The 26,295-nt window shown below is 31.4% G+C and overlaps 1 protein-coding gene across 4 annotated transcripts in view; it reads right to left on the reverse strand.

Moving 5' to 3' along the window:
- Window positions 1–2,436: 2,436 nt before the first annotated feature.
- The window catches only part of LOC132753932 (ferric-chelate reductase 1-like), a 49,254-nt gene continuing 25,395 nt past the window's right edge, over window positions 2,437–26,295 (reverse strand). The window contains exons 2-17 of one of the 4 annotated variants that reach the window (XM_060744518.1): window positions 23,960–24,167; window positions 23,017–23,144; window positions 22,614–22,714; window positions 22,022–22,181; window positions 17,709–17,903; window positions 15,802–15,900; window positions 14,786–14,945; window positions 13,017–13,136; window positions 12,689–12,804; window positions 7,717–7,803; window positions 7,280–7,360; window positions 6,791–6,890; window positions 6,184–6,330; window positions 5,693–5,764; window positions 2,958–3,052; window positions 2,437–2,564 (exon numbers count right to left, since the gene is read on the reverse strand). In XM_060744518.1, coding sequence (XP_060600501.1) covers window positions 2,472–2,564; window positions 2,958–3,052; window positions 5,693–5,764; window positions 6,184–6,330; window positions 6,791–6,890; window positions 7,280–7,360; window positions 7,717–7,803; window positions 12,689–12,804; window positions 13,017–13,136; window positions 14,786–14,945; window positions 15,802–15,900; window positions 17,709–17,903; window positions 22,022–22,181; window positions 22,614–22,714; window positions 23,017–23,144; window positions 23,960–24,167 — 1,962 coding nt within the window. In that variant the 3' untranslated portion in view covers window positions 2,437–2,471. Of the gene's footprint in view, window positions 2,565–2,957; window positions 3,053–5,692; window positions 5,765–6,183; window positions 6,331–6,790; window positions 6,891–7,279; window positions 7,361–7,716; window positions 7,804–12,688; window positions 12,805–13,016; window positions 13,137–14,785; window positions 14,946–15,801; window positions 15,901–17,708; window positions 17,904–20,563; window positions 21,957–21,976; window positions 22,182–22,613; window positions 22,715–23,016; window positions 23,145–23,959; window positions 24,168–26,295 lie in introns of those variants that run through there. The other 3 variants (XM_060744509.1, XM_060744492.1, XM_060744501.1) reach the window with 3 other exon arrangements.

Below are 26,295 nucleotides of genomic sequence, written 5' to 3' on the forward strand. Positions count from 1 at the left end.
GAGTACTCGATACTGTTAATTAGGAGTAGACCTAACTATCTGAAGGTTTCAACGTGTCCGTAAACGACCAAATCATGAGTAGGACGAAAACTAGCACCACAGTGCACGGGTCAATGTGAACGTACCATAGTAAAACGGGCTTTACTTTCAAATTCAGCTGTTTAATTAATGTCGGACACGTTGTATTAATTAATGTCGGACACGTTGTATTAATTGATGACGGACACGTTGTACTCGTGAACTATCTGCAAGTAAATTGATGCTATGTGGATTTGGAAAGAGCACTTTTCGATCTAAATACAAAAACTGTTCCAGTGGTGACAAGGGCTGCCCATAGATTATTGTTAGGTCAGTTTTAGCATTTCTACTTTAAACTACCTGCTATAACGATAAAGTATTTCTAAATTCAAAGCACGTTCACGTGAAGTTGATGCAATATTTTATCATGAAACCAAACAAAATGGAAAACAGCGAAGCATTTAGAGTTTAGATAACCTTGAGCATTAGCAACTTTTCGGCATATTTAGCGTGTAGAAGCCATCGTGCTCCGATAAAAGTAAAATAGAAAATATCCCCACTTTGAAATATTCATACGCGGATGAAATCCGTTAACTAGGGTTCACTGGTTAAAAAAAATTGTTTTTTTGAGGGGGTTTTGAGGAGAAATTGAAAACTAAAGTTTTATATAATAGAGATTTTGTATTTTCATAATGGTATTTACAAGATATTAATCAACAACATTTTAAAACATGCATTAAATCAAAATAATGAACTTTATTTTATTATAAAGAATAAATAAAGTGCATTCAAAGAACTCATAATACATACATTTTATTGCAAGACATGTAGTTTCATTTAGTTCTAAATTTAGAAATGATTTTTTACGTATACTATTTACGTTTTGCTAATCAGGTTTTTCTATAGACAGAAAATTAAGAATAAAGTCATGAAAATTTACTACCGTAACTATTATGCTAAAGTTAGGATGTACATTATACATGTATAATGCCAGCAAATTTTTACCGTATATATTATTAAAGATATCAAGTACAAATGAATATAGTGACAAATCAAAAACTTATTTCAGACACAGTTTTCTGGTATACTTATGCGATTTGAAATAGAAACACCTTTGCATTTTTCCCGATTAATTTTAAAGATTGACTAAAAACTAAAAAAAATCAAACGCATATATTGATTATAATTTTGTAATTTACTTATTTTCATAAAAAAAATCCATTTTTAAACAATATTTTCAAAATGTAAAAAACGTTTAATTATATGTTTTTACAATAATGTATATGATAATTATACTGATTGTTGATTAATCAAAATGAGAAGAAGTAAGAAATGACGCTATTTTAATAGAATGGTACTTCTTACCCGTACATATGAACTTTGTATTTAGGAATAGTCTTGTAGAATCACTGATTTAAATAAGATGTTTTAAGAGTTGAATGTGGTTGTTTTTTGTAATATGTTTATAGCTTAAGTTTCCGCGCATTTGTATGAACAATTATGTAACGACTGACACTTATCGGACAAAAATACATGTAAAGAAAAGATTAAAGAAGAAGAAAAAATAGCAATCGACATGGCTATTTAGGGTTAAACAGAATGAAGAATTATACAGAATGAAGCAAGTAAATCGTATGCAAATGTAAAAAAAAACCCAACATATAACAAGTTTTCCTTAAGTCAATAAGTGCCATTTACTTATTAGGTGTAAGCAGTCTCACTCGAACTTTTCTAACTATTTATTGGGATTCTTTCAATAAACAAATGGAATAAAAATGATGTTGTACATACAAAAAAGAACTATAAGATAATATTTAGGCAGCAATACTTCTCTAATTTTCTTTAGACATTTAAATATACAATCAGACAAACACATGTACATACAAGACAACTTTGATTATCATACGTATCTATATATCAATCAAAATACAGTATAACATTCGACATTGATTCCCATAGTTTGTTCACTTCAAGTTGAACAAATGGCCGAATAAATCAGCACTGTAAAATTTACACCATATTTTATCCAGGAATATCAGCTTTAATTTGTGTCCGCAAGTTGCCAGTGTATGACAACTTGCTGCTGATTCTTTTTTTTTTTAAATTGCATTAATATAATGAGAAAAATCAACTCGTTCCGCACATGTACTCCTGCGCATGCCTTTTAGTGCCGTCCGCGAATTAAACAGTCCTACACGTTTATTCCGTTGAAACACTGAGAAATGGGTGGTAGATGTAACGATATCAAAGATATCTGGAAACCATTCCTGCATGCTATATACACGTTTATTCAGATTCATATTATTACACTTCTACGGACTTTGGAATTTAGATTTATTAATTATATGTTTCATTTGCCGGTTTACTGATCGCTGCTTTGATATGATTGGATATAGCAAATAGCACAACTGCTTTTCGTTTTTAGCATGTTTTGAAATGCAATAATCTCTACCTCAATTCAAGGCTACCACCAACACTAACACAAGTGCAAATGCTCCAGTAAATGCAATGTGAAGTGCTAAAAGCATTGTCTTTATTTTATCACTCTGAAAATAAAAAAAGAGATAAGTTTAACATAAGATTACTTGTGATTTTAGGACCTTAAGATTTTGTTGAATAACAGTGGATATTTGTCATGAAAACGTTATTGTATATACTTTTATCCAATTATTTAGTATGAAAACAACAACAAAGAAAACAAAATATCTTTAACGGTAAAGTTGTAAACGTTTATCTTTATAGTAATAATGAAATTTATAAGCCTATGTACAGACGACATTGGAAGAGTTAATTATACATTTAACTACTTACTCATAACACAACAAAAACACATGATCAGGATAAATATTAAATACTAGTTGCACATTAAACTAGCTTCGTCATACTATTTTGTAGAGCTTTGATTTTGGATCGTTTATTACAAGTTATAAAATATATACCTTTCTAATTTTATCCTTGGTCACGTGATTTCCATTAGGTATTGTGCCGTTTTCAGTTCCATTCCTGTTGCTCATCTCCATTCCTTCAACTTTCACTATGATAAAAAGAAACAACATTGTCATATGGTTAGAAAAGTACATTTGGACATTTAGAAAAAAATTGAAGTACAACCATTGTATATCATGACAACTATAATGATGAGTGTCGTATAAACTGTAAAACACCAGTGCAATATAGCTAAAGCAGTTTTGTTATATGCACGCCAGAGTAACAGAAATGAATGTTCACAATCAGCGGTATGTGGTATTTTTATAATTAACAGTCACACAAATGGTCAAAAATCTTTGAAACGAATTTGCAATTTTGCATAATTCCATAATTTGTTGCCGTGCATGCATGTGATATAAATGACACGATTTTCAAACGTACTGAAGTACACAAAATTCTGTTTTCTGTTATTTTAAAATCTTTCTCCGTACAGTACATTTATGTAAGGTTGAAATGTTATTTGTTTTCTAAGGAAAATGAAGAACAGACAAATGCCTCCGAAGCTGGTGCCAGTAAATGGGCCATAATGTTTATTCATAGCAAAGACATAATTACTAGAATAAAGAATCAGTAACACTTCCTTATATACATATTATACGGAACTCGGCAAATGAATGACAAAGACATGACCAGACACAACAATCATTGTATTAATTTGACCTTCATATTACTGGCTGTCGATTTTGTTTAACCTTCTTAATGTCACAAAAATTACTTATGTTTAATAATTTCAAATGCACCATGAATGACAGGATTGATGACCGAACACCGAACATCAATGCACTTTAAAACCTTTCCTTTCAAATTACGTTTGAACTTGACCTTTGAGTTTAAAGCATTTATTCATGATTATTTCAAAATTCATTGATTAATGACAAAGTCATAGATGGGACACAACTAACTATTTACAGTCATAATAATGAATTTGGACGTACAAATGTGACATTGACCTTTTGAGATGGAGACCTTATTCTTTTACGCGATACATTGTCCTTATGTTCTAACCATGTATGCCCAGTTGCTTAATAACAACCTTGAAGATTGCACTTTTGTGAAATCCCCATTCATATCAGGTCTTTGGACGTACACATATGTAAACTTGATATTTTAAGCTTGAGAACTTATTCTTGCCCACGACATGTTGTCGTCATATCCAACACATTATTGTATAACTATTTTAAAATCCACCGCAGAATGATAAAATTGATCACCAATGCACTTATACGAAAAACTCCTGCCAAGTCTAAATCTGACCTTGACCGTTGGCCTAAAAACTGAGTCTTGAGGTATGCGATCTATCGTTTTAACGTGTTACATAATTAATGCACGCTCATTTCAAAATCTATTTTATGAATAACAAAATCAAAGCCTAGACAACGTGGACAGACGGACAGATAATTCAAAAACTATCTCCCCCTTTCGGGGCATTAAGTAATCAAATACTGTTAATGAATCATTCTCAAAACAGCGCCTTTACAATACCTTTTTGAGCAGACATGTTAATCATGAAAATAAGTGTTTTTTCTACATATCTTACAATAATATTTAACATACATATAAATAATGTAATGTTCTGACATTATAAACAATTAATCAAGCAGGTTGCATTTTATTGATAACAATACCAATAGTTCTTAAAATCAAGGCAGTGAAGCTTCGCGAAAATGTATGATAAAGAAGCTTAAGCATTGTGATGCAGGGATAAATCTATTTTTTAGTTAAATGCAAACTAGGACATAAACAGCCAGCAATGAGCTCTTGTCATCTAGACAAAATTAAATAACAGTGTATTATAATATAGATAAGTTTTCTTGTTTAGCTCGATAGAGGACTGATCTAGAAAGGGTTTACAGTCGGACAGTCCTGTACAGCAGAAGTACACCACATCATTTTTATATAGTTTAAAAATCAAGTTTTTTATGTGATACATTTTGATTATACAAGTATCCAATCAAGAAATATGCGAAATAATCTTTGACAAATATGTGCGAATAACAAATATTGTGGTGAAATACTAGAACATGTTTACTTGCAATATAAAGATTGTCACCCAATTCTAATAAATATTTAAGTTAACATATATTAATTTTCAGTTCAATATCTTATTATATCGCATAGTTCAAGATACCTGCTAATTTAGAGATCTAGTCTTTGATCGGTGAAAAGTAAGGCATATTATTAAAGTGACATTATGCCCGTGAGTGAACGGGTGAAGGTCAAAATAAGTTTTCATTTTGCCATTATTCCTTTTAATTTAATAATTAAGTTCACATAAACAAAAAATAACGCACAGAACTAAAAGAAATTTCTGTAAATACTCATTAGAATTTTACCTATAACGCTTAGTTTATAAAAGTGGGCAGTCTTTTTAAATTTAGGCAGATTTATAACCTTATCATAAACATTTTCCAATATCAATGTTGGTCAAACACCATTTTGACAGTCAATCTTTTGAAATATAAAGTCAATTTAGCTCAACTTGACTATGAAAATATGAGCATAATGTCACATTAAAGCATTTCATGACATAAACAATATAAACAAACAATGACAATGCTAGTTTTATTCCTGGAAAGCCGATAAAGCAACTAGATTCTAAGTCCATACTTCAAAGACTTCTTGACAAGTAACTAAAGTTCTGTACTCTTTGCAAGCCAGGCAGTCACTCAGAAGTGACGTTATTTACCATTTTCACGTGAGACGTGGTATTTAGTACTGGACGTTGAACATACAATTTGATATATCGACATAAGTGGTCCTGAAATACGTCGGTATATTATAACAGGCTGTGTCTTAATTGAAACTGAGCTTCATATACAGTTAATATATATTTCTAGTTACAAATATTTTTTAATCTGCGCAATACCATCTTAATGACTCCTATTACATAAAGTGTTTGTGTCTTAAAACATTACATTTTTTATATACTTTTTAAAGAAAATGTGCCTAAAACTGTTATAGAATTTTTTTAAAACAATTACCTTTTGCAACTTCTCAGGTTTTGTTGTCAATTGAGATTCAGGTCAATTCCAAATATAGATAAAGACTTGGAGGACATAAATGAGTTATCCGAAAATATATAATATGAGTAGTTGCTAATTACTATGCATTTATACTGACGTTTTGTATGTTATAACATGTTCTCAAATATATAACACGTGATGCTACATTTTTTACCTTTCTTTTCTTTTTTATTAAGGAGTTCCATGACCTCAAAGACGACGTCAAATATGATAATATATAAAACATATACTATCATAATGTATATGGCATAATCAGGCGTTGAGGATTTCCCTAACTGGAAGCCAAAACAGATACATATTGCTGGAATAGAAAATAACACTTTCATTATAATATAGGATATCAACTCGTGACCATTGGAAAGCCAACCAATGGGTATCAAAGTCTTTTTTTTTGTTTTGTTGGATTTAAGTCATATTGAAAATTCATATGATGATTTTCCCGCGTACACCTAATATACACGAGTGTCGAGGGGACACGTGAGCAGAAATGCAATGTTTCGTAAGCTGGATAGTTTCATCACGAGTACAAGCTAAATTTAAAATTATCTGGAAAAATTTCTGATCTACAATAATGAGCAAATGATTAGAAGTTTCACGAAAGAACTCAATGAAATAATTATACGAATATCAACTTCTGTAACAATAATTTTCGTAATCAATATAATTATGAAAGTTGTCGATTACAAGAACAGTTAGTGATCGGAAATGACAAATAACAATCTAATAAGACATGGATTTATTGGCATAAAAATGACTCTTACCGGATAAAATATAAGCTGTCATACCAACGCCCCAATGAGCCCAGTTAAATATGGGCCTTTTATTAGAATCAGGCCCTGGCCGGAATAACGCCATAACAGGCTGCAAACGATAAGATTAAATTGTAGACCTATTTTTATGACATATGTATGTACATGTATAATACGCATTACTATTATTTGTTTTTCATAATGTTAGAAGATTTGCCATATATTAGTATTGTAATGATGTTTTTACCGAAAGAAAAATCTCATAATTTTATATTTTAATCTTGATTTTGTGTTGTCTTGAGCATGCTTTCATAACCATAATAACACATGAAATGAAAATCTGGATGTAGTAGACCTAATAAATTTCTCAAATAAAATATGTAACACTGACAGAAAACATTTGTATAACATGCGTGTAGTGTGAGCTAACAGTATAAAAGGCAATCCATCATTTGAGATATACAAAATTGTTTTAATATAAAACATGTAAGAAATACTCACATTTGCTACACATAAAACTGTTACAATGATTCCAAGTACCGGATGAGACCTTAAATATCCTTTACCAGGTATATCTGGTATCTGAAAACAATTATCGTGATATGAGAATAATAGTAAAACATTAATAAAAAACAAGTTTTTGTAAGAACAGTATATATGGTAATTGAGATAACAGAACCATGATTTTTACAATGTTAATGTTTGCAGTCTAGAAATGTTGGTTATAGATATTATACAGAGCCCAATCACATTACTTTTGTGATCTACGTTGGGGAAGAAACCGACCTTGTAGTAGTAGTCCAGTGGTACAGGTTGTGACCTAGACGTCTATGTTTTAAGTAATAATATATTTGATCCTTGCAAGTACTTTATCTATAGGATGGCGGTTTTTGTAACAATGTACAGAATAATTATATTGTTGGTTAAGCTGTACTTACGTCACTGTATCCTTTAACTTCTATAAATATAAGAATAAAAGCAATGATGTTTAAACCCACAGCCGTTACCATACACGCCCTATGAACCTGAAATGTAAAATAAATATAATATGTTTATATATACAGCAACTGAAACCTTCATTAGAAATAAGAAATATACGTGAATTAATGTACAATGGAAGCATTTGTTCCTGCTATATATTACTTGATCTTATCCATAAAAATAATTTAATGGCAGTTGTACCAGCCCAATATAGGTATATGTGTACGCGACCAAGTATGGGGTATATGATACCTTACATGATGTATTCCTTCAAGACCTTTAAACAATATATACAACTAAAAGGTCGAACGAAAAGTATAGGATAGCGACCGAAATGATGAGTGGGGCAGTAAATTCATCAATGTTATGAATCACAGAGTGAGTATACCTCCTTCATTAAGACGAACATTATACTTTAATTTCAACATTCATATGTAAAAGGCCAATTAAGCCCTAGACTTTTTTCTATTTCTCAAAAGCTTTTTTGTCGTGTACTTTATAGCTTTCAAAAAGTTACTGACTTACAAATACCTAGGGGCGTCCTTGGCCGAGTGGTTAAGGTCGTTGACTTCAAACCACTTCAAGGGGCAGGACGTGAAGTGGTTGCACACTTGGTTCAAGCGAGCGAATTGGTTGCAAACTTGACAAAATGGCAAACACGGCGTGATTTTTTGAAACGGGTGAACAAATTTTTGCCAGGCAAGTAGGTTTCTTTGTTATTTTGAAGTTCATTAGTATGTCTATTCCATAATGCAATCTATATGCCACACTCGGTTATAGGTTTCAGCATCCTAGATTCTGTTTTGACGAAGTTATTGAAGATATAAACTGATCATGTAGATATTTTGAAATTTGACATGTGACTGTTCTGGTCGGTTTTTCTCCTAATTTATTCAAATTTGTAAGTTTTGAACTGCATTTAACAATAACAAAATATGTTTCTGTCAATGCTGTACAAATGGTTTAGTTCGCAAGTCCGAAGATAACATTCAATACACAAAAATATATTGTTCAAGCACACTTTGGTTGCAGACTTATACTTCAAGCATTTTTGGTTGCAAACTTTTGTGTCAATAATGTGGCATGCATATTTTTAGCGAGAAATAACTTATCTTTTTTCAAAATAATTATTTTTTTAAGCCGACGAGGATTTTTCAAATTTTCAGGTTTCAAATCTTAATAGAACAGATTTTATATAAACTGGACGTTTTATATTATAAAACGCAATTGGGCGGAGCTAAGTTTCGAAGAGCGCTAAAGTGAAATATACGCATGTGCAGAGATCTTGAAGTTTACTCCTACTAATCAATATTTATGCATCATGTTTTTTCCGTACACGCACATGTATATCGTCACTACGGCATAGAATTATGTATGTAATATTTCTTACTTTTTATGTAAATATTACAGCCCGTGCTGCTGCAAAACCGAAAGTAGGGTGTTTTAATTAATTTTACATTTATTTTTGACAATATTACTGCCATTTGTCCGAAGATGATATGTATATGAACATAATAAATATGTATGATGCATATATAATCAAGCTACAGGTTCATTTCAGCCCGAAAAATATGTCGAGGTGACGGGCGAGGCAAGACATGTCGACTTTCTGTAGCTTATTGTGAAGTTGCAGGCACATGACAAATCAGCACATAAATGAAACATTCTAGTGTTCCATGGTATACATCTTTTCTACGTGTCATACCTCCTTTCCTTATTACAATGAATTTTTACTGCATTGTTATCCATCGCTGGTTTGTTTTTAGCAGAGAATGACCTGTGTATGTTCAAAGAGGGTACCGTTTGAGAATATTTTGCAAAGAGGGTACCGATATGGATATGCACCGTGATATTGTCTGATTTACCTTGACAGAATGCGGGAATAAGCTATGCAAAACACGTGACCCGTAAATGTGTACCGCTACCTCTTCCAAATATGGTTATACACATTTCTAGGCTATCGTGTGACGTCACGCAGTGTGTTGGGCGGAATAAAATGGGCGGAGCACTAAGCTGGTTAGAGTGCATATTGGATGTTCTTCGTAAATAAGAAAGCTACAGTCGCTTCGCAAGCTCCGCTCCTTTTTAGCTTTCTTATTTACGAAAAACACCCAATATGCACTCTATAAACCTATACAGTACATAGAAAACACAATATGCTAAATTGAAGTTCAGTTGTGTTTATCTTCATCATTTTTCTCCTCGATATACTTCTTTTCTTTTTACAAAGTCTTAGGACTTTTTTATATCTTGGCATGACTAACTATAAAGGAAAAGAAGAGAAAAATAGCAACAAACAGCTTTCATTATTGTTCTTTTTTGTGATTTGAAATAAATTTGATTGTATAGTAGATACAAACTATATTAACATTGACACAAGGGCATTATTCACATGTGTCTTTAAATTGTTCCTTATTATTGACCAATCGAAACATCTTCCAAATTCCCTAACTCGAACAATGACTTTAAGTAGTTTTGTCACATATCAGTCAATGTAAATTACCAATCGTATATCAGTTGTATTATGATCTAATAGCCAAAATAATTTTTAGAATACCAATTGACATATAATTATGATATGTACATCAAATCTGAAATATTGTAAACAAGCATGTCATTTTAACTTTTGGTTTATAAGTACATTTACATACTTTATGTCTAAAGCAACTGCTGATCTTTACATACGAAACAAACAAAATAACATTTATTGTGGTTTTGATAAACTTTGGAAATTTTGCCGAGTAACATCGTATGTGAGCACATGTCCTTATGTTTATAATGAAAATAATTCACTTACATACAGCAGTACTCTCACATACGTTTTTTGTATGTAGTTTTCATTTGCATTTTACATGTGATGACATATTTTAGAATTGAAGTATCAATAAATATTTTTCTTCTATGTGCTATTATTTTGTTTTTTACAGGCTTTTACTGATGATTATAGTATTGAACTGAGAACCATGTAATTTGAAACATAAAGTGCATACTTGTTGTAAAAGAAAAAAGTATAAATAACATTTATAACAAAAACAAGTAAAAGAACATAAATGTCAATAATTGCCATAGGTCAATAAATATAAACTACTATGTACAATCCTTTTGCAAAGTTTTTCTATGGATTTCAATATAATAAGAATAAGTTTGCAACCAAAAATGCTTGTTCAAAGTATAAGTCTGCAACCAAAATGTGCTTGAACAAGATATTTTTGTGTATTGAACGTTATCTTCGGACTTGCGAACTAAACCATTTGTACTGCATTGACAGAAACATATTTTGTTATTGTTAAATGCAGTTCAAAACTTACAAATTCGAATGAATTAGGAGAAAAACCGACGAGAACAGTCACATGTCAAATTTCAAAATATCTACATGATCAGTTTATATCTTCAATAACTTCGTCAAAACAGAATCTAGGATGCTGAAACCTTAAACCGAGTGTGGTATATATATTGCATAATGGAATAGACATACTAATGAACTTTAAAATAACAAAGAAACCCACTTGCCTGGCAAAAATTCGTTCACCCGTTTCAAAAAATCACGCAGTGTTTGCCATTTTGTCAAGTTTGCAACCAATTCGCTCGCTTGAACCAAGTGTGCAACCACTTCACGTCCTGCCCCTTGCACTTGCCCCTCACCGCTGTGGGTTCGAATCCCGACAGGGACTTTGGATTCTTTCATGTGAGGAAGCTATCCAGCTAGCTTACGGAACGTAGGTGGTTCTACTCAGGTGCCCGATCGTGCCTTAAATAATGCACAGAAGTGCACCTGAGGCCTTCCTCCACCAGTAAAGCTGGAACGTCGCGATATGACCTATACTGTGTCGATGTGACGTAAAACCCAAAACAAACAAACAAACAAATACCTAAACCATCTTTCTTTGGTTGCTTTTTGGGAATTACATGTATTACATTAATAGTGATTTAGTATTTTGTACAGAAAACAAGAATAAAGATCAACAAGGCAAAGGCAAGGTTCACAGGACGCGAGTCAAAATACTACTTTGTTTACATGTTGTACTTTCATGATAACTAATCTCACACTAAGCAGTACTTTCTTCATGTAACAAGCATCGAACATGCTCTTAAACCATCATTTAAACATTATAAAGTTCAAAGTTGCCCTTTTAAAAGCATTTAATATTTATTCGTTTCTGAGGTATAATGACCCTTTAAGCAAGACATGAACACCGTTAGACAGACAGATTGAATACACATATACTTATAGAGAATGATAAATTGCTTCCAGGTTTTAACAAAACATCACAAATAAAACGAATGTTTTGCACTCTTGAATCACACTTTCAATTTCCGCTCCTTCTTTCACGTCATCCTGATTTAAGGGAAAATGCCTTGAACTTTGCTACATACATCCGTGTTTTATGACAGATGTTGCACCAAATAAGATATATATTCCGTGTAATGACGACAATGTAGTTTACAAACAAAAATTTGAAAGAAATGATGCACTTTATCACTTCTGTATTTATGAGTAATTATCTCGAACAAATACAGCTATTGTTAACAACAGTTTATAAATTGAATTATATTTTCTGCGTAAGTAATACGGTTTGTTTAAGGAATCATATTCGGTTAACGTTAACTTAGCTTTACAAAAGGAGTAATTATGCTGGGTTTTAATCTTTCCCTCACCTAAATTTCAATTACATTAATTAAGCAACAAATTCAATGTCTACATGTAGTGATAAGAAAAATGCTGAATTTACAGCGATTTTTCACTAAGATGCACTGTAAAACCTGCAATTGGCACTGGCAACCGAGTTACATTATGCCAAAATCACCAGGACCAGACCTAAAACTTGATAAACCAAAAGACCTGGCCTCAATATATGTCTGGTTATACTACATACCATTTCGTATCTGTATTTAGCTTTAAGAGGAGATGAACCTTAGCCTCAAACTTACCTGGAACCAAATTTTAAGTTTCATGAAAGTTTTGTCTCCCCATACACTCTTATAATACCTAGCTACAACTAGACCAATGCCAGTAAACAACACCCAACCAATGATCATCAGACAGCCTGTAAGGTAAAATACATGAGAATACTATATAATTCACCTTTAGTATTATTTTATATGTTATATGTTAATGTCAACTGCATAAATATTTATTCTGTATCATTTACAGACATTTATTAACAAATAGTTATACAAACATCAAAATGGCATTTAATACAGTACAAGAAGCTGAAAATGACAGTTTTTTGGTAAAAATAAATCAAACAAACAGTACCATGTGCTTTGACTAGTGGAAACTTAGCAGCACTGCCTATAACAACGACAGACTGGTAATCTATTCTAGCTGCTGATGCTGGAGGAAGATCTGTCGTGGAATGCATGTATAACTGCCAGGCTAAAATACAAGAAAATTTACTATAGATGTGTATAAGATATCAAAAGAACAAATCGTTCAATTTGTTATTCGTATATAAATTAATCGATGCAAGATTTGATATTGATTCAATTACCAGGATATATTACTTACAACACTACCTTCTTTGAAAGTTCAGTATACAAAATTCTTTGTTGAAAAGGTCTGTTATTTTAATACAATGTAGGTGTTTTCAATACAACATGTAGTTTACCCGGTACAATCAGTGAAAACGTTTCTTTAATATTTCTTTCACCACTGCTAGAGCTATTAAGAATTTTATGTACGTTCGAGATAATATTAAGAATAAATAAAAACACGAACATTTGATTTTTTAGTATTCAAATAAAGAAAAACGGAACTTTCATATTGTCAACTGTATCTGTGTAAATATTTGTAGGAATGTTAGCAGCAGATATGTTTATAACTTTTATTTTATTGGTACAGTTATAAATGTTATATTATTAAGTGTTTATTTGTTTTAGATAATTTGCGACGAAAGTTTCGATTTTTTGTTCAGGTTTTTCGCCATCTCCAAAACAATATCGTTTGCGTATTGATTTTTTTTTCGCTTGAATTTATATAATGGATCTCACACGAGAAGCAGTCAAAATCAAGGTTCTTGGACAAGTTTTATAAAAAAAAAATATGACAGCGACGTTTAACATTCGCTTTTGTACGACGTATTTTTATGAAATGCATACTCAAAAAATGACCTAACGCCGATAGTACATTACACGTTTGTATATAAAGAAAACTGTTTTCTATTTCAAACCACACAAATAATACATGGACCAGAGTGTCAACGTAAATAAGAAACTCCACATGACAAATTTTGACATTTAATATTTCACAAATATCATATTCGCTGATTGATGTGTGGCAGCACATTAGAGTAATTACTTTATTTTCATATAGAGAAGCTGTTACCAGCTATTGCGAAGGTTATTTTTACTTAAATTGTACAAAATGTAGACTTAACTAATTCTAATAACGTGAATAACTGAAATATTGCAAACTCTTTTATTGCAAACAAATTAACAAAAACTGATTGCAGATGTGATTCACTGCTATATACATTTGAAATTGTTTTAAATTCTCAGCACAAGGTTTACATATTTCATTTAATAACTACCGTTCTTCAAGGTGGCTCAGTCAGTCATTAAAATTTGATTGTCTACAGAACTATTTCGTTTTGCCAATTCAATTGTATTTTAGAAGGCATATAAATGTATAAACCTATTCAAACAATTGCGTTGATTGATCGCTCAGCATTGAATGCTGTCATGAAATTTGCAATAACAATAGTAATAAACCTATAGATAATATTTATAATTGAAGTGTGCACTTGATTGCATACACTCAATTTTACAACCAGCTTCATCAATATGTTTTGCACAATTCAATAGAATAAATGATTGTTGTTTTGTTTTGTTTGTTTTTATGTGTGTGGTATACTATCATCAACATGCATTGTTTATTCAAAACATTAAAGACAAAGTGTTAGTCTATTTAAACAAAACTTAGAGACACAATTTAAAGAAATACATAAAATCTACACATACAAGAAACTAGCACATATAAACTATCATAATATAAATAACAAAACGAAACTTTAGAAGTTTTCATACCTGGCACTTGTAAAACTTTTCCGTGTGCAAACATGATATGCCAATCTTGTTCCAGGTCAAAAAATCCTTGAATCTGAGGAAGACTCTTCTGTCGTATAAATGAACAAAACAGGACACCATCGTTATAATAACCATCAACATTTATAAGACCAACTTTCGGCTGAAAATATAAAAAACGACTGTAAAGAATCAAAACTGGAAAAGAACAGTACAATTATTTTAGATGTATGAATTATTTTCATTATTACTTATAAATGAATGAAAATAGAAATTACTAATTAGGATGAAATTCCATAAATAATATTAAAACACATTTAAGTTTAATTATTTATGGTATTAAAACTTTGATATTAAATAAGACTCTCTAAAACAAATAAAACAGCCTTAATATTATAATGATGATACATGATAGACTTCATGAATGAAACAACCCCACGAGACAGTACATCTTATAAAGTGGCATAATTTACTCGTACTTTGACGATGTCTTTCGTCCTTAATACTTTATATAGCTACGACAAAGAAGGCTCCATAAAACTGCTGCCTAAACAAATTGTTAAAATTAATGTTGACGTCCCATTCTATTTGTCACATACAGAGTAAATTGTAGCATGTCCCGCCATGCTATTTTAAAATGATTTAATTTATAATTTGTTTGTAACATCTTCTTACTTTTCTCTGAGATAAATACAGTATATGTACATAAATTGCTGGACGAACAACAAATCAATCCAATAAAGTATATTGTACCATAAATATGATAATTGTGAATTACTAAACTGAAAAAGATATATCGTAATTTCTGAGAAAAAAAATGATATGAAATTGTTGTCTACTGCAGAGATTGAGTCGGTTCATGAAATGCATTGGAAATGCTATATCCCTTACGCTCCGTAGCACCGGCTTAAACAGTATTTAATTTTTATAACTCAAATTATTAGAATAAATGTCTATGGAGATAAATATAACAATATGGAGACTACATTCTTGTGCATTTCGTCAGCTACAACACTTACCGGATTCAGACGTCTCGGGTTTGAATAACCTGTGTTATAAGAACTGAACCCTTGTATAAATCCATTGCTGTACACACATTCTGTTACACTGTCATCACCCTGAAGAAAATCATTTTTATCTAAATATGTTGATCAATTTACAATAAATAAAAGGGAATGTCAAGATGTCAATGAACATAAGTTTAATGAAATAGCTATTTTATGTCCATAATTTTCATTAATCTTGATAAAAACAAAAGAAACTACTGGTAACAAGACGCGTCTATCTTATCATGCAGATGGTTTTTTTCTGATGAAGTCTTAAAAAATATACCCATGGGAAGTCAAAATATTGTATTGAAATATTGCAGATATTACTACCTACATATTTGTAGACAAAATCAACACACGATATCTAATATATGACAAACATGATCTTCAAAGTTGATCAATACAGACAATCATGTCATTTGTACCATTCATCTTATTGTAAAATACGCCTACACGTTTTAATTACTTGTCTTTCACTCGGTCTTTTCTTGACATTTAAGCAGAATTGATAGCAAAATATCATTTAACAAAAAGTGAAACAAACAAAAAAACAAAAAACATATTTCATTTAAGCACAGAAAACGAAATGTGTATTTTATTATATGAAATATGAACAAGTGAACAAATAGATTTTATAAATAACATTCAAACGCAGAATGATAATATATCAAGAAACGGAAGGGGTGATCACATCTATTTTTTTTTCGGTCACTAAATAAAATTTGTATCAATGTTTCCTAAATAGCATAAAATTGTAACTCATATTTAGTAACATGGTTGTATAGTCGTAATTCATGACCAATTATCCTGTGTCTAGTCCAAGTAAATTGTATATTAACGTATTGTATGCTGGTATTGTTGATAGTGGTGTAACATCAGTTCTATATCATTTCTATATTTTGCCTCGGTTTTATTTGGTCTCTGTCTTATTTTGCCTCGGTTTTATTTTGTCTCTGTCTTATTTTGCCTCGGTTTTATTTTGTCTCTGTCTTATTTTGCCTCGGTTTTATTTTGTCTCTGTCTTATTTTGCCTCGGTGTTTTTGTCTTGGGCTTACATTGCCTCGGTCATATTTTGTCTAGGCCTTATTTTGTTTTGGTCTTCTTCACTACATATAGCTGATACCAGTTGTTTATAATGTCATTCAATTTTGAAAATGAAGCTTTTCTTTGCAGCTTAAATTTCATAAAACGTAATCTGCAAAAATCTTTCCATCCATTTCAATCCTTTCCATTTTAATCAAATAAAAGGGGATATCTAATAATGTTATTTACTGCGCATTATAATTAAATGCGACTCTTTCTTTTCAGTCACTTTGACAAAGTTGACGGTAAAACACACATGACTGTTCATTTTATTTCATTTCTACTTAGATGTAAAGTCAGACAAATGAAATTAAGTCATCACAACATTCAAATAAATGTGTAAATCTTTGATAATAAAGTCACAGTGTTGTTGAACAACTCACTAAATGTGATGTTTTTACTTGTCGCCGCCTATTTTCTCTTTGATCATTGTGATAATAAACTTCCTGAACATTTTAATTGTCACAAGTTATTCTAATTTAAGGTTTCCAGGTGGTTGCGGGAAATTCTTATCACGCAATAAACATTTTTTTTGCGAACGAGGCATTTCCATCGTTTTCTTCAAACGATCTACAGCAGCTTTAAGGTTATTCAACTGAAGCCTCCAAACTGGTATATGCTTATGTAAAGTGCTATGGATGTACAATGTATTTTAATATTTTTGAGTATTAACCCAACTTACAAAGTTTACTTTATAAACTAAATTTAAAAAATAGTAAGAAAAAACAATATTTATACCCTATTTACTTAATATATGTATATGTATCTTTTGATTTTACAATAAACATCTTACCATTCGTGTGTCACTGGAAAATCCAACAGCTACCCATGCATCATTGAACGACCGATCTGGTTTGCCAAACAACTCAAATTGCACTGCCGTGCCTAAATCCCGCCATGTAACCATAAATTTACAGTCATTTCCGCTACAATCGACAAAACAACCTTTAACAACTCCGCACTGGGGATCGTACTGTATCTTACCACCCTGCGAGAAGAAAATATACATCAGTTTATTGAAAAGGCAGCAGTGAAATGAAATTCATTAAAACATAAGACCCTATCTTGACGTTTATTTCTAATATGGATGGTTGAGTTCAGTTTTATCGCAGTTACAGAATTACACATATTAAGCATATTGTCTAATCGTATCGTATTTTGAACGCATTGAACATATCTTTCAAGTTACAATAAAGTATTCACCAACAAAGAATTTCATTTCTAAATAAAATTATAAAATGTTTGCTATGAAATTACTAGTACAATAGGTCAAAATACATAAATGAGTTGCCATATAATTAAATAGGTTTTCATACATTGTTGAGTACAATACAGAATTATATTGGACGATTGCACAGCAGTCAAAACTATAGTCGATGAGGCGCTAATTTAACTGATTCTAGTATAGGGTATTCAGTTGTGTAATCGTCCAAAATAATCATAATTAAGACTAAACAGTCACAGCGTATGAAAATGTTATACGTGTATCACCAATGTAAAAGGAAATAGAAGATATATACAGCATTTGCCTGTAAATTAAAAACTGTTATATTCTATGCTCATTTATTGTCAATGAAATTTCGACATGAAAATCAAAAACAAAAGAATAATTGTTAAAATACATGTATATTCAAACCACTGTATTTGACAAGTGGGCAATACCTGACATGTTTTGTTATTCTGTTGTAAAAATGAATATTGTAACTGTTAGAACTTTCTACCTCTAATCATTAACTATCTGTTTTATTTTCACTAACATTTATTTACCATGCAAAGAAACTGGCCCTGCTTTCATTTGGAACTGTCCATTTTGATGTGACAAAATCAAAGAATGATATCAAACCAATATTAGAAGTCAACATTACGAGTATAACAATAAACCGATAAATAGCTATTTGCAGTACAAAATGGTCAAACATAAGCAATTAAATGCACAAATGATGTTTTGATTATTCAGCCCTTCGTATTTTGTAAATGACAGCAAATTTCTGAATAAAGCTCTTATTAGAAGCAATTTTATGAATTACAAATTAATTAATGCCAATAATGATATTTCGTAAATAACTGTAAATGCCATTAACGCCGGACGCCATAATAATATCCTGTTCTTGAAATTGCACAATATTGTTTCACTATAGAAAATCATGTTTTATGACGATGTCCTTTTACAGTATTTAAAGAAATATAAAAAAAAGAGTCAGAACATCTATAAAGGTATACATAGTTCCGATGGAACAGGTTGCAAAAGATTCAAGTAACAATTCTAAAATTCCCCCACCAAAGTATTTTTTAGTTCTAAACATGCATTTTAGGTGGTACAATAAATGTGTTAGTAACTTTGTGTTAAATATTAGCAATTAATGGACTTCATAAATTGAGGACATGTAAATCATATCATTAAAATGCTCCGATTATTTGTGAAATTAACACTCAGTTGAAATATGACTCTCCCAGATTTAATAAATATTGCGTATGATTAAAACATATAAATAATTTTGTTTTAAGAATAACTAACCTTGAATTAATTTCATAAATCATTTAACTTTAGAAATTTATGTGTTTGAAAATATGGTTTACCACAACAAACTCATGTCAGAACATATGATAATGCATAAAAGTTATAACATTTATATCTATATTTTTCAACTGCAACAACATCAAATTTCAATCATTGTATGGTCTTAAATGAAATGTTTTACGATTGTTTATCCGGTTTATTACAGACATAAGAATTCGCCCTTCTTGATACCTTCAAATTACCAGAATATATTATCTATTTAGTTACTGCATACTTTTCCGTTCTTATATTCAGATGTATTTATGTACACCACTTTTTTTTATAAAATTGTTTCATCATAACTTTTCCTCATATAGCATAAATGTCGAATGTGTTACCATCTTGTGAATAGACGAAGACAGGCAAATGTATGTAGTATTTACAACAAGAATTATAGTAAAGAAATGTTGTTCTTTTCATTATTTTCTACTAAATTCCAAACTTTTTTGTTAGTAATATATTATAATCTACAATTGTTGACGATCAGAGAAGATTTTGTTTGTATTTCATATTAAATCTGATCTTCTTTGAGTCATCATGAAGCATGCATTTTATGCGCAGCCTAAGCAACGAAATGAAAAATATTCTTAGATTTGATGGTGATTGAAATGGCATTGTTAAAAAGCTCTTTGAAAGACAAAATATTTAAATATTTTACGGAAATATCAATGAAATATGAATATGAAATACCGGTGTGAAGCATATGCACAATAATAACTGGAATACACACAGCTATATATTTCTGTCAATTGTAATCTGAAGTTGATATGGAAGTCATCTTCTAGAGCCTTACTTTTTCAGTTTTAAAATATTTTTTTGTACACTTTTGCTAAATTTGCTCATTTAAGAATATTATGTTTACTTCAACTTTTAGTGTATCTGTTCAAGAAATAGAAGATGTATTAATGACTACAATATTTGTTTTTTTTTATTAATTCAGAAGAAATTGAAGTAATCGTACAATTGCTTATCAAGGAGTTTTCGCCCGCTTGCAATCGAGTTTGATTTGCTAACTAAGCACTAGATTTATGCTCTTTTATCTCTAGATGTTCATGCATTATGCCGTTTCCAAACGACAATCTACATTTTACCTCTAATTTTGGATACCGCGAGTCCAAGTGTTTAAAAGTATTTGTATCATTTTGATTGGAGCTTTGTTCATCGTTGATCTTGCTTTTATCTGGTTCATTAGAAGCAGAAGTAGACACCGGATCTGGTACATCATGGACGTGTTCCCGCATCCATTTACTCACTATTTCTTTTAAAGTCGTTGATCTTGAACCGCTCTCTATAGTAACCGAAGACTGTGTTGTTGTTATATCGATTTCAGGTAGTTTTGTTTCTTTGACTGAATCATTATGTGGATCTTTTACTTTTCTATTATTATCACTGTTATTATCTTCAGTGACTATATCTAATAGTGGTCTATTTGTTACTGACACTGGTGTCGTTTCCGGAATAAAAGGCGCTGTAGGGATATTAATATCTTGTGTTTTCTCAGCAGTTTCAGTAGTAAACTGATATGAATTCTGCGGAAATGAGTTTGCTTTGTCGTCTGTTTTGACATCATTTAGAGTTAATTTATTTCCAGAGAAGTCTAACGGTTTAATTAATTCTCTGAATGTTACAACGTGATTCCTGTCTTTTAGCAGAATTTCCTTAGCAACTTTAAATATTCGATTTGGATCTGATAAAGGTAGTTCCGTAATTCTTAATGACTGACTCCACGTGTCTTTCAGGTTGTTTCCTAATCCGTGGTTGGTAGTTGTATGTGGTTCATCAAGACTGGCGTTCTCATAATTGTCATTCAAGTCAGTGCGTGTCCAGTTAATCCGATTGTAATTGTCTGTCCATCTAGGTAACTCATTTATTTGATCGCTATTATTTTGATTTATAGAATTTAAATTCAATTCATTGAATTGCGATGTCGGCACATTAAGACTTTCAAATGTATCATTTGCTTCTTTTTGATCTAAGTTTTCAAAACCTTTATCGAAAGGTGACAGATCTCTATGAGTTGTTTCTGGCATATTTGAATCACTTGCCTTTGTACGATGATTGACATTAACATATTGTCCAACAGTAAACTGCTGAACGTTATCAACGGTGTCAAAACTTCTGCCTGAGTCACTTACAGAGGGTGTTGTTTCATAAATAGACATAGTATTTACAAATTCGTTTTCAATGGTAGGATCGGAATAATTTGTGTTATCATAATTGGTTGTAATTTTATTTTTGGTATATATTCTAGGATCATTAGAACTTGTAATAATTTCGTTTGTTTTGTTTAAGTTATAGGCAACAGTCGTAGGGTATAAGCTAGAGTTATATATCGCTGAACTAAATGATGATACGTTTTTCCGTGCATCTAAAATACCATTATTTTCAAATGTATTATTATATGTTTGAGAAATAGTTGCATTAAATACATCATTATGTGCAGTGTATATATCAATCCTGGTTACACGTGTGCTAGCATTATGAAGTAGGTTGTTAGTTGTTACCTGTGAGATAGGTTTGATTAGTGGTGTACTTGCAGAAGAGCTTACAACTGTTGTTTGTGCAAGAGGAGTAACTGTGGGTGATAAATTTGTTGTTTCGCCGGTCTCTTGTTGCACGGTTGTTGTTGGTGTTTCAACTTCAGATGCAGTCAGCGTTAATAGAAATTGCTTGACCCAAAACGTAGAGTAGTTTTCAACCACTGTTACACTGAAAATTGAAACATTATTATTGTATTTCCACACTGCGAAATTCAGTTTGGTTAATACAATACTAGTACTCAAATAATGTCAATAATTTCAAAATACAAAAGGCTTCCATGACATTTAAAATACATCGCAAACTTATGAACATTCAAGCGACATAACATCATTAGAACAATCGTAAATTGATATGTAAGAATTATAACATAGTTGGTCAAAGAGATTAAGCAGTATGTATTTTATGAATGTTGGCATTCTGGAAACATTACTATAAAATTCCGTCTTAATAGCACAATTGCAGCAATGCTTTTACTCACGAGTAAAATTAACATTCAACATGCTCTGTTAAAGCAGTCATTTTACAAGAAAAATAAGTTGAATGCCAATGAAGTAACGAAGATTATTTTTAAACATGGTAAAGAGAACTTTCAACACGTACAGAAAGGTGACAGCTCCGTTTGTTTCCGTGTCTGGTCCCTCCCACTGGAAGGTAAAGCTTGATTTTGCCAGGTTACTTGTGTGAGTTATTCCATTTCTACCCTGTAATTAGGTAATGATTAAATGTGTTGAAATGTTTATGCAAATAGTAAAGTTAATAATTTCTTACCAGAAAATTTAGTTTCTACAAACTTTCCATTTATAATGACATTATTTTCTATCTGATCAGAAAAATAAATAAATAGTGTTACGACAGTTCTCCTTTAAGACATATACAAAATGCAGCCAAATGCTATACACTGTGTTTATTTTTATTCAATATGTCATAATATTCATATTATTAATTAAAAGAAGTATTTTTTTACGAAAAGGGAAAAATATAACGTATTTATAAAAAAACTTACTATGTTGCCACAATTTAGTAGTTTACTTTGTCCACCAGGGGGAGCAATCATTTTACCAACGATTGCTCCAGATGACGATAAAGCTTGTATTAGGAATCCAGTAAATGTTCTGTCCCCTTCTAGAGTAACTGTAATACAATATAATAACAAAATGTTTTAAACTTTAAAAGAGTGTATAGACATTACTTCTTTAACGAATGAAAACTATTTTTCATGCCAGTGGTGTTCAAATATGTGAGAGGTCTGAGGTTCGAATCTCGGTCCAGGAAACCCCCCAAAAAATCTAAAATCTTGGGTCTCTTTAAGTGATATGTAAATAAAATATTTTCGAAAGAAATTATTCAAGATATCAAAGAAAACGTAGGGTTTTTACGGGTTTTCAACAGAAAACGTGTACATAAATAGTGGTACAAAATTTTGCAACTTTCCCTCCCGTCATTCTCGATTTATTGACAATCTCAAAGGGTACAGTTACATTATTGTATGAAAAATGAAAAGATAGATAGGGCTTATACCACAGGTTGTGCTAGTTTGAACATTCCAGCTTCACATATAAATGTTAAATAGAGTCAGTTGTTTGGTGGATTGTAACAATAAAAAACAAATATTTAACATATTTTACTTCCAAACTTGTGGTCATTAATTGTTACCTTTGAATAAAATAATTATTTTGAAATCAATCGCACGCTTGTAAAATATTATTCTGACAATAGGTTATTTTGCAAATGGTTTCAGTGGCAAATGTCACTTCATTCGCAAGTAACATAACATTGTTGTATGTAATTACAAATGCTGAAAACAATTTCATACCATCAATGAAATTAGGTTGTATACATTTAGAATAAAGTTTTATTACACTGTTTTCTTATACCTTATTGAACGTTTGTCATTCATTTCACTTATCTCATTTATCAGATTTGCATCTACATTATAATTTACGTACGTGATATTATTTCCCCTGTGGTATAAGTAGTTTGTCCATTTTCTGCCGATAAAATAAACGGGATTTGTTCTGTTTGTGGTGGGGTACCGTGCTCCGGAACCATTCCTGCTGTTGCCCCGCAACGGGAATCTGGTGCCCCTGTTCCAAAACCGTCAGCCAATTGGAAACCGATGAGGGCAACGAAACACAGTGGTAGAAACAACGACATCTGAAACAAAATAGAGTTGATTAATAATGTATCCTGGGAGAAAGATATGGTTAAAAACTAAGCACTCATTTTGATTTACTTAATTCGTTTTCGGATTTTGTGGCGTCATCATGCCCTCTAATAGGAGCAAATGAAAATAGGCTAACACATCTTGGAGAATCAAGGACTGTAATATATACCTTAAAGAACAAGATCAGTTGAAGAGGGTCCTTTTTAAAAAGGCACAAGAAATAAACATGAATATGAGCGGAATTAATGGGGATTTCTACTTGGTTTAGATAAATTTGTAATAATATGGAAACTATTTGGATTTCCATTACCATTACACACTGGTACATGAATATTAAGCGTGTAAGGTGTTATACTTGGTTCAAATTGTTAAAATTTATATACATCAAAATACAATTATATTTATTAAGTATTTATGAAAGTAAATTACTATTGTCTGGTTCTGTATATATAAATGGCATGTCATTTGCAGTTTTCTCAATCAATTCATATGCAACATTTCAGTAATTATCTACAACTTGATACACTAAGTTTTAGATTTTTCATATCAATATATGTTGTTCTACAAATTGTTTCTAAATCAATGCAGTCATTCGCTTCAACATGTTGAATGATTGGTGAAAGGTAGTTCTCAATGAAAATAACCATTTTCGAGGTATTCTATATTCTTCAAAAGTATCAGTTTGTTTTGTTAAAAAATGCTTAATTAATACAATAAAAATCATCTTGGAAAGAATCTAGTTTAGCGGACCCAAGTATGTATGCGTTTTTGTTACTGTGCTTTTTCTGTTTTCTTAGTGTTACTCTGAATTTTGTTGTACATCTGGAAATAAGCATAAACAAAGGGCAGTAGCCCCCATTAACCAAGTGTGCTAGTATGATTTATTGTCTGGGGTCCAGACGTGTTCCATTATCTTTAACGCATTGCTCTGAAGGAATGGCTAACATATCTAATGTATATATTATACGACTGCAACATCTATTAATAATTGCTGTGGTTATTTTTCATCAGAATAAAAACGTCACTAGCCGATGTTTAATTAAACGTGGGTAGAAACGTGTAAACTTGAACGATGAGCTTTTAGATTTTATGAAAGGAGGACGGTTTTGCTTGACGACAATAATTAGCGTTGGTTTTCATATTCTGGAGTCCGTTTCGTTTATTCTGTATGAATGTTTTTGAGACAATTATTATCGGTGGTTGTAAATTTTTACCTGTGCATATTGAGAACTTGAATGAAGGCTAGCTTTTATTTCTACATGGTCTGCTATCCTTTACCAATTAACTTGTCAATTCCAATTTAATTGGAAAAGGATAATTCAGAAAGGCAACAGGGGTTATATTTTCAAGAGGAAAAAAACTGAAAAGGGGCAACTCAGAGAGTTATATAAACAAATTCTATAACAATCGCAGAATCCGTTTGATTGAGTAAATTAATGTCTCTGTCGCGCAATTCCTCTCGTTCCGGCTTAAATAGTGTTTGGGTATTGTGATAAATGAGGGACAATGAAATAAAATAAAAAGAGAAATATTAGGCAAGCTTAGTTTTATATAGCTTTTTGCATCACTTGATCCCATGCTATTGTGAGTACTAGTATGCGAACCCGTTAATGGAGAGACTGATATTTCCTTTTATTTTTATTTCTATCTATTTGATCTTGTTTCTCCAACATGAATACAATACAATCATCCTTTAGATTTATTGTCTTCCTTTGTGATATGCAGGCTTCATAACCTCTGATTCCCTTTCAAACTATCATTTTATTCAGTTTAGCTCATTGCTTTCTCGTCTACTTTGAGACCATACGACGCCTTTCGTGGATTAATAAGTACGTGTCATGATGAAGATTCCATTATAATTAACCATCATATGAAAACGACTACTGATGTTTTGAATTCAAAATGTACACAATTTCCATATCCAAATGTGAACTTGAATTCCAGTTAAGCCGGTGCTAGAGAGCGTAGATGGTAACTTGCACTTACCACTAACGTCCATAAACAGGCTCAATCAAACCGAGCCTGTAACGTTTTCAGATAGCAAGCATATGCTTTATGGCACTGTAAGCACATACATTTATGTTGGCTGTTGTGTCATGTCGTGTTTTACTCCGCGGG

Source organism: Ruditapes philippinarum, unplaced genomic scaffold, assembly GCF_026571515.1.
Source record: "Ruditapes philippinarum isolate M1 unplaced genomic scaffold, ASM2657151v2 ctg596_1_1_1_1, whole genome shotgun sequence".
Lineage (NCBI taxonomy): Eukaryota > Metazoa > Mollusca > Bivalvia > Venerida > Veneridae > Ruditapes > Ruditapes philippinarum.